We start from the raw sequence: 10389 nt of genomic DNA on the forward strand, positions 1-10389 counted from the left end.
CATGCTATCAACTTATAAACACAGCAGATCACCTCGCCCAATTTCATATTTGGAATATCTAGGCCCAAACCTTAAATCCTAGATCTAAATCTAAAATGATTCTGAGCTCAGGTAAATGTAAATGATCAAACTCAACATTTTTTGCAGAAACAAGTCATTCACTTTGCATTCCCATTGTGTATTATTTGTAGTAGTAATAACAAAGACATATCAAGAAATATTTATAATAGAAAAATATCACATTCAAATCCCTAATGACCCCAGTCATTATCATAAAGACACGAGCGTAATAAATAGTACATTATACTGTGTGTTTCTCAATGACTCATATAATGCATAATAGGAGGCATAATAAAAGTTAACTCAAAATTCATAATAAGCTAAAATAAATTATCTGTTTGCTCGTGATTTTAAAAGTATGTATAAAGGGCGGGTCATTTTATACCTGGCTTCTAACATGGCAATAATTTGCAACAATTTATTCAATTTTATTTTTGTTTTGTGCGGTACAATTCACTTCATGACTAGAAATCATTGATTCAAATAAAAGAACAATCGCTACCCGAATAAAATGTTGCATTAGATTAACCAATCATGTGTGTTCTTTTGACGATCTCTTGTCAATCAAGATCAACTGATAAAGCCATGTTCTAACTTCTATCAATTTACACAGAGAATATATATCGTGAATCCGGCGGTCTGATTGGTGGAGGGCGCATAGTCATGTTAGAATTTATATGCACAACATAAGCAGTTCAATATTGAAGTTTATAATAAATTTAATTGTACATCTGTGGTTTAGCAGTCTAATTTATTCTAAATCACATATATCACAAGTTCTAAGAATAATTAGATAATAAGTATGCATGGTTTACAACGTTAAACTAATCACGTATTACTCGAGGGCATCAACGTACCTTATTTCGATAAAATATTATGATTATGCAAATTAAGCAATTAGTATGCTCGATTTTTTAATCCGAACTACAAATCATGAGTGACAGATAATTTCGAATGACCAATGTGTGACGTCAATATATTATATTGTTAATAATACACGTCAATATCGTGTATGTTGATTCCACTATTTTATTTGCAACATATGATTTGTAATTACTCATAACAACGCAATAAGCTGGAGTGACAGGTCGATAGAATATAAATGTGTAATTCAATATGCACTGGTACTATTATACCGGTTGATTGTGGTGTTATTTAACTATACAACTATTTTGAAAATGAATTCACAGACAACATGCCATGCGAGTTAAATATAACTGGAAAAAGTTTTAAAACATTAAATGTGATCACAGAATACACGCAAGCATGCAAATTAGGTTTTATTGGCGACTATTTAAACGCTGCATTTGGTCAGTAATCAAAATTTAGGATTCAAGGGAGGATCAGTAGTAACTCGGGGGGGGGGTATCAGGAATTAGATTTATTTCACTTATTAACTGTGTAGATTTTTATCTATCATTTAGATGTGCAGAATTGTTTTAATGATCTCTGTAGCACTGTTTCTGTGAAAATAATTTGTTTCAATTCTGCCACCTCTCCTATCATCGGGGGCGGAGCTACGTCACAAGACGTTCTACGTTGCTAAGACGCGCACCACTGTACCACGTATTTCTACGGGCTCTGTATGCGTTGCTGAGGAACTCGAAACGCCGAGCGAAGAGACAGTGAAAATTCAGCTTTCAAAATCAACATTGACTTGGGCGGACAGATGACAAGGTGTTTCATGTTGGGAAAGCCTACTGTGACGACAATGCAATTCATTGTTGTAAACACATCATCTTTGTATTCGTATTCTAACATGTTATTTGCATTCAAGCGATGAATATTTTTTAAATAACCATTCACAGACAAGAATGTGTGCATGTCAGGTCTATAGACATGCGCCACTAGCTTAGCAGGTAATTAGTGGTATAATGTATCACAATGATATCAACTATATTGAATACGTAAATGAAACATACAACCCGCGATGACGATTAAATATAACCGCTGTAGTTGACTTTGGGTTCGATAATTATTAGCCTCGATATGAGTCAAAATAGACAATCAGCATATTATCTTGTTTTACTCGTTATCTTGTTTTAAACCGGAATGTACGTGTAACATTTCTAGATATTTGATTTACAAATCATATTATATATTAATAATTAAGGACATATTAGATGTTTGTATTCAACTAAAATATAGTGACACAGAACTATGTTATGCTAATTCCACATCGGAATAAACTTTTCTACATTCCACAGCCTGATTTTAGTTATGCTGCAATGAATTAACATCGTCAGAAATCAACAATAGAATTTGGTCAACAGGGGATTTCCTGTTCTTTCCAATGCTGGGTCTTTAAAGATATGCAAATGTATTCATATAAATAGATGAATTCGTTCTATGGGACTTTTTTCATCTTAATACGTTCATTGTCATGTTAAATAGTTCACAGCTTGGGATAGGAAACATTAGAAGGTGAGGTAATCTTTTGTTCCGAGGCATACAATGCCTTATTGCAGTCATAAGTTAGAATCCTTGTGACAAAAATGTCTCGCACATATGGGACATATGTTGCTGCTACAAGAATGCTTGGAGAGGTGAAGGAGTCTTCTTGATGTAGAAATAAGCTCAACAAATTTCAGGATATATGGCACTGGTATGTGGTATTGCTCAACCCTGGCGAAATCTTACCAATGTAAACTTAGCTCGATGTTATGTAACGACGAGGACAATGACCCGCCAAAAGGGAAACAACGGACTTTTGTTTCTATACATTGAGTTCTCAAGCCAGAAACAATAAAAATTTACTAAATTCTAAAATGGCCGCTATGAAACAAGCAAATCCAGCTGTGTGTGTGCCGTCACTTCCTTGATATATCACGAGCCGACCAAACCCTGAGTGTCTAGATCCAAACCAAATTTAATCAGTTTTAAAATCATATATTTTGCCTGAAATAACCATTAAGCACTCGCTTAACACAGGAATGCCTTGTAATTATGCACAAACAAGACATGAATAGGCAATTTGGACATTTGGAAAACACTTTATGAATTAAAGATTGGGATCACAGGATTACGCCCGTTATACAATAGATATGCAAATTCGGTCAGCTTGTCTGGCTATTTCTGTCAATGCTTTAATATTTATACCTGCATTATCATTACCCAGGTGTAAGTCATGACGTACTACAAAGTACCAAATTTCATTGAAATCCTTTGAGTGGTTCTGGAGATTTTGCTAGAATAGATACACATTCACATAATAATGTCATATATTAATCGTGTGGTAATAATATCATGTTTTCAATTTCAAATAAGTCAATAGCGATTCCTTCTTACTTTTAAAAGTTGTTACCTCTTTGATGACATCATCAGCTAGAGATATATCGTTGTCTGCATTCTGAATAACCTATAATAAATGAAACCATTATTCAAAAAAAACAATTATAATAATTTGGACCCGTCACTGTTAAATTTGCATGTCAGTTTCGTTAATGTTATAGTCAATATATTCCCAATGAGAAAAATAAGACTGATATAAACAAATCTAAAATGGATTTTGTAAATCAATTGATTGGATGTTTTATGTTACTTTCACCCTGTTCACATCCATTTCGTTTTTTTAACTGTTAAAGATTGAAATTACTGGTACTGTACCGAAAATACCAAATTAACAAATTGCGAGACAATTATTCAGGAACATTATAAAACTATAAAACGATCGTCCCATTATGCATTGCATTGTGTCACAATCGTTTTGTTGCCTTGTTACATCATTGTCATATATACCAGTGAATTGTCAGTTCGAGACCTGGACTATTATTGGATTACTTTTCATTCAGAATGATCCAAACACTATCGCCTGTAATAGTTTCACAGTACTATTTTAGAAGACACACAGGACAAACCATTATTACATTTTGGTAGGGGTGTTTTTACAATCAGGGGACACGTTATCCAAATGGTCAATCCATCAACATTAAACTTGGGTGTTATTCCAGAAAGTCACCAGTGATCTTTATATTTAGAAATAAGTATAGTAATGTATGTGTTTGATGAAATATTACAGCCAAGGGTATTTGTAGCAAAACGATAGCTTAAATAGACCTAGATTACTAATTATCTAAACGAGCCAATAGAAACACGACATCTCATTCCATACGCAATAAAAGCCTGGCGAATTGACTTATTTGGAAGTTGTGTGATATTGCATTAGTAAGTTCCAGCTCGACGAAGTCTCTGATAAACAAGGCTGTCTCAACGATCAGAATCATGTTGCGTTTACTGGTGGTACTCATTGCTGTAGGTGTTATTGCAGCTGCTCCCATGAAGGTATGTGTACAATGTATACAAATTCAGGTCTAGATATTCAATTTCATTTCGATCTGTTGAGTAAAAGGAAAATGTATCTGCTTTCTTGAGTGGTCAAACATATTTTTATGTAAATAGCCTCAACAATGTTGCTGTGATTCCATAGTACTAAGTACGTAAAGTGTTTCATTTTCTCTCATCATTATGTCAGGGTATAAATAAGTAATTTGCTATTACATTACCTTAAGGTAGAGATGCAGTTTACCTGACAGGTATTTTAATTAGTTAATTAGGAAACCAAGATGACCTCCCTTGTCAATAAAACTATATATTTTCAGAATGCTTATTGTATGAATTTTAAAATTTTGATTTTTTTTATGGGCACTGTAGTTTGAAATATGCAAAAGTGGTTTGAAAACAATTGGCTTCTGTTGTCAATTTTGCAGGGCAGCAGCTCAAATTTCACTACTTCAAGTTGATGCATAAATTTACACCCAGGCTAGAGGTCTGTGCTATTGTTGTAACACTGCTCAACCAGAAACAATGCCCCGATGGCGTTTTGAAGATAAACACATTGTCAATCATTTGTGAATATTTCAAAACAAATGATCAAAGCGGTTAGGAGCTATTTTTTTAAAGTTCTGGGATGTGCACTAAAAGAAGCTGAGATAATTGCTAATTTGCATAACCATTCACTCAGTAGAAGTTTGCTAATGCTCATAATTAAAATGGCTGTAACAGTTACAAACTTAAATGTATTATTGTTTTGTATAAAGTTAAATATAGTGCATAATATGGAGATCCCGTCATTTCTTTTTTTACAATGTTTCTTTTTTATTATTTATGTGCAGCCTTGCTAAATCTTGCTAAGCATTCAAAAGAGAGAATTTTTGCACCTGTTATATATATTTTAAAATCGTCTTTTGAGTATGATCCAATATTCATAATTCTACAAAATTTTAACCAGTTTATAGCCAAGACTGTTTGGATAATGAAAAGCAAAAAAAAATTACTCCCAAGTGCCCACGAACCTGCATCTCCACCTTAAAACATATATTAACGGGAAGTGGCATTGCAAGAAAGAGATTTGTATGTCCGCTCACAGAATCATACAATTTATATATATACTGTAAAACACGTATTTTTAGTTAGCATCTCATTTTTGCTAATTTAGCTAACCTGTAATTTCGCTAATTCAAGATGTCACTAATTGAGAATAAAGTATATTCTCACAATGAGATTGTTGGCATTTTAGCTAAATTAAGATTTTGTTAATTCATGTATTGAGTCAAATTTGCTAGAATGGTATGTAGCTATTTCAAAGTGTTTTAATCAATAACTATTTCAACAATTTAATTAATTTATGCAATGTTGCATCAGTTTTATCCGATATTTTTTCTCTGGCCAATCCAAAAATATACGCTTTCCTCTTTTGGAAAATATTGCTTTCTCGTTCCAGATTGACAACGTGGGACAATTAGTAATATGCACAACCACACATTTGTGTGATATGCGTATTGACTATTAAACTAACAATCGATCGTTAAACACGTCAAAGTTTTACATCGGTATTGTGGTTAACCTCCTATGATTGAGGTCGACATATATATTGCCAATACATACAGTGCGGTGAATTCAAAGCTCACTGATTTTTTTGCTATTTAAAAAAAATGTGTTATGGGCCATATCTGAAAGACGACTAAACAACTAAAAAATGAAAATATTTTCTATTCAATTTTCTGAGAGCTCTTAAACCGAGTACAAAGAGAATGTATGTTGACTAGTTCTACTGTGAGGTCAATGGAATTTACTGTTAGTAACACACGCCGTTTCATTGTATGCGTATTCCAACCGGGATGTCTGCATTAAGCGACCCATCCTCTATAAGTAACCATAAACAATGAGGCGTGCATCATTAGGTTTACATGCGTGTTCAAGCTAAGTATAGATACTACGACTCACAATTGTTGATCGTAGTGGTAATAATATACTTTAAATAGATCCGCTAAAACGAAACATACAGCACACGATGATAGTTAAATAAAACAGACCCTGGTTGAGGATGTATTCGATCAGTAATACACATTTTTATCAAAAGTGGATCAACAATTACTCGTTTGTAAAAAACGTATATATAATTTACATAAACAATCTCTAAACAATGACAAATGAGGATGCAATGTACACTTGATAATGTTCAAATGACAGCTATTTTACTGACTCAACTGTGATTCAATGACATGTGTAATGACATGTGTAATTGTGTCTCGAGGACATCAAATACAAACTTCACAATTCTCCTGCAAAAGGAGACTTGAAACAATTTAGTGACTTTTTATTTGAATATCAAAATTGTAGTACAAAACTTATTGCTGATATACAGGCAGGTTGGTCGGACCTTTAACGAATGAACATCGTCCGTTTGTACATCCGCTGCTTATCTTCTTGTTTCAATAAACAGTCTGCTGTACAATAACACTCTTGAATTATAAACATATTAGACTTAGTTGAAGAAACAGAAAACTTGTATTTATTAGAGTGGGTGAAACATATGATTAGTCAAATGCGTTTGTATGGGGTTCCTAATAGTATCGATTGTGTGGTCAATTTATGGACGTGACTAAATTTAAAAAAAATGACTGCAAAGGAAATTAGGATGTATGAATCTATTATTTGATAACAATATTTCATGTTTCTTAAATTCATTTGATGGTTCTAAATCTATATACCATACAACGGACGTAGTTTTAATAACGTCTTATAACACATTTTGGTTCTTCACTGCCTATCAAAAAAAATATTACATTACAACACATGTTTGCTTGAGGATATATATTGCTCTTATCACTTATTTATCAACAATATGAAGACAAAATGGATTGCCAAACCAACACAAAGATTGTATAAGTAATTGTGCATAATAGTGTGTTCACTCGAATAAGTTTCAGAAACCTGTTCTATTTGATGTGGTGTGATATAAAAGCTGCATTATAAGATGTTACATTAATATTTATATGTGTATGTGAATTGACATCAGTTTTACATATCTGTGTTTTATTTTCACAGAGGAATGTGACCTCAGGTATGTATAATTGGTTATTTTTGTATATGTTTTAAATAATCAGACACTTAACGAATTAAACGTGCATCAAGTAGCTAGTCCAAACCTACAATTTACCATGACAGACATAGAGTATGATTAACATTATAATAGGGTCAGAGTTTAATACAAAATAATTCTAGCCTCAGGTAACATCCATATTCTGACCATATGCCATCATCACCCAACATAATTATCAATTCATCCATCCATATACCCAGCCTTGCCACAACATTGCGATTAAGGTACATAGCGGTTAAAAATTCAAACCATTCCATTAAAAATGCTCTATTGCCGAGCGTATTGCTTGTATTCTTAGAAAATTAGTTTGCATGATAATTGTTAGATAGAAAATTATATGAAATTTAAATTCCAATTTTCATTTTGCAGAGGTATCTCAATCGAGACATCTGTCATATACCCTAATAATTATGTTAGATCTCAGATTGCCAAGGACCTTTTTTTCTTTGTATTGCTTAGAATTGATTTGTTGCAAATAAATCTAGTTTCTTCAATTCCTCAACATCAAGACGACAATTAGCTTATTATTATTAATTTTATTGAGATGTGTGTCTGTTTATCTTGTCTTTATTACGGACATATCTTGACATCTTTACAGTATTGTTCGATTTGTTTTTTGAGTGAAATAAAATGATGTCTTCGTGTAAATATTTGTTGATATTTAATAAAAACAAATATTTTTGTGGCACACAATTTTGGGTTCGTCAGATATTAAACATTTTCAGCATGACTCAATTAGTATCCTATCAGAAGGATAACAACATGATTGCAGTGGTCCACCTTGGATATAGATTCCAATTTACTTACGCTTAACATGGTTATTGTGGGCCTTAACCTCTTTCTTGTCAATGACAAATGTCAATACACTAAACTAAACAGATTCAATGACACGTGCTGAACAAGTGTTACACTTGTTTCTGTTATCATCATAATACTTTATGTTTGTTTTACAAATAATTCTACTTCCCCAATTTGCAAATACGACAACAGTATTGCTGATATATCTGATTTGTTTAATATAAAGTCATTTCCAATTCACTTGTGATAATATTATTCATCTTGTCCCTTGTTTGTTCCTTTTAAGTCAATATTTTCAAATCTGGACAGTATTGACCTGAACTCATCTTTAGTATTTATTTTTTTGTTTCAGTAAAAAGATGATATTATGATTGTGTAAGTATTTGTTTTGGTGTTTATAAATGTATCACATATATTGCTAATGAAAAAGATATATACTTTTTTGTTGCATACAGATTTGGGTATGATAGTTTTTGGAAGTGAATATTCTCCGCAAAACGTATTGGCTAGGCTATTTCAAGGACTACAAATTGAATACACTGGTCGCGAGATAGACCCTGTTTTTTATGTATTTTACATGGCCAATAATGTACATCGAATTTTGGAAGGAATGATGTTAACAGAGGAAGATCCAGCCATCAGGCAGGCAATGGCCGGTAAGTCTTATCATTGCGTTTATGTAAATCTGATTACACACATGCTAACGAATCACATATATGGCTACCTGTCTTATTCTATTATTGTTATTGAAAACAAATTTTTCTACCTTTATTCGTTGGTGGACAGACATGTTTGTATGTGTAGGAAACTCAACTACAGTTGCTACGGAGGATGACCTAATTCGTCAGATTAGAATATACCAAGATTACGTAAGCTTTCTTGAGGTGTATTCATTGGCTCAGGCAGAGCTTAGCCTTTTACTTGGAAAAAAGCAAGACCTAGAAGAGTACAACTCTGATGATCCGGCCATTGAAGAAGATCTGGCATGGACTGAGTTAGCAATTGAGCAATACAGCGAAGCTGTTGACCAGGGTAAAGGTGAGTTTATAACAAACAGTCACCAATGGTGGTATGCATGGCCCCTTAGTCTGGTCAACTATCATTGCATACTACATGAAATTATTGGTGAAATCAACAATTCAATTATAATTACAATTGATATAATGGTTTGACGGGACATTGCTAGCAATGTTCTACTGTTTGATGACAAGGGCGAAAAGGAAATTAATTATATAATTCTATCAGTTTAAAATCAAAACGTTTTTGTTTGACGTGATAATTTGCAATTATGAATGTCAATTTATAATCCGGATACAATACGCTATACTGACATGTGAATATTTTGACTTTGTTTTCAGAAACAATCATCAATGCTTGTCAATTGAAGAAGTGAACATTATAACAGTTATGTATTATTTCCTGGCGATAAATAAAAATCGCTTCATATACTAAATATTTAATCTTCCTTCGTGAAATTAAAATGTCAATTTCGACCAGCTTCGATATTATGTAAAGGTGCAAAAGCAGAGTGAGCATGTAATTTTAAATGTAAGAATTTGATTTCCGGGTTACTAATAAAGGGTGATAATATGCATACAAAAAGTAAAGTCGCTATGAATTATTACATGCTTGTAATCAATATGTGCAATATTAACTGTAACAGAACTGTTGTACATGATAATAGAATATATTTCCTAACGTTTATTCAATTATGCTGTTGATGATAGAATAGACTGTCAACAGTCCTCAAGCCTAATTTGTCAGTATATTTATTATTAATTTAATGCCACAGGCATTCCAGTGAAAGGCCGATACCTGAGAACGCTCTCACGCGACTAACATGCCCCGCCTAATATTAAAACCTAGCGACGTAATTCGCCTGCATGCCAGTTGCACTACTCACGAAATGCTGGTTTATTGTGTTAATAGAAGACCGTGATCAGACTGACTGCGAAAGGGGCTCAACTGTTAGCTACATTTATTGATGGGAAAATATAATTTTAATGTATATAGATTATTTTTTGTAGACTTCATAGTTATTGAAATGTGGATAATCACAGAATTGCATGTAACTATGATGCAGTTAATTCTCGTGTTATTATACTTTCATCTGTGGTACCAGAGATTGTGGAGCTCGCCACCTTCTCACT

General features: G+C 33.0%; 1 protein-coding gene across 1 annotated transcript; it reads left to right on the forward strand.

Annotated features, from left to right (window-relative positions):
- The first annotated feature begins 4206 nt into the window (after nucleotides 1-4206).
- Nucleotides 4207-9846, forward strand: LOC146730115 (uncharacterized). Its single transcript, XM_085494598.1, has 5 exons — nucleotides 4207-4341; nucleotides 7387-7402; nucleotides 8695-8895; nucleotides 9026-9277; nucleotides 9598-9846. Exons 1-5 carry the CDS (start codon nucleotides 4282-4284, stop codon nucleotides 9630-9632), a joined length of 564 nt encoding a protein of 187 aa, XP_085350724.1. The 5' UTR covers nucleotides 4207-4281; the 3' UTR covers nucleotides 9633-9846.
- The last annotated feature ends 543 nt before the right edge of the window (nucleotides 9847-10389 follow it).

Source organism: Saccoglossus kowalevskii, chromosome 20, assembly GCF_978046115.1.
Source record: "Saccoglossus kowalevskii chromosome 20, keSacKowa6.1, whole genome shotgun sequence".
Lineage (NCBI taxonomy): Eukaryota > Metazoa > Hemichordata > Enteropneusta > Harrimaniidae > Saccoglossus > Saccoglossus kowalevskii.

Coding starts and splice junctions, on each gene's coding strand:
- LOC146730115 (XM_085494598.1), top strand. CDS start 4,282: ATGTTGCGTTTACTGGTGGTACTCATTGCTGTAGGTGTTATTGCAGCT. Junction 8,896..9,025: donor CATCAGGCAGGCAATGGCCG/GTAAGTCTTATC, acceptor GTTGGTGGACAG/ACATGTTTGTATGTGTAGGA. Junction 9,278..9,597: donor AGCTGTTGACCAGGGTAAAG/GTGAGTTTATAA, acceptor CTTTGTTTTCAG/AAACAATCATCAATGCTTGT.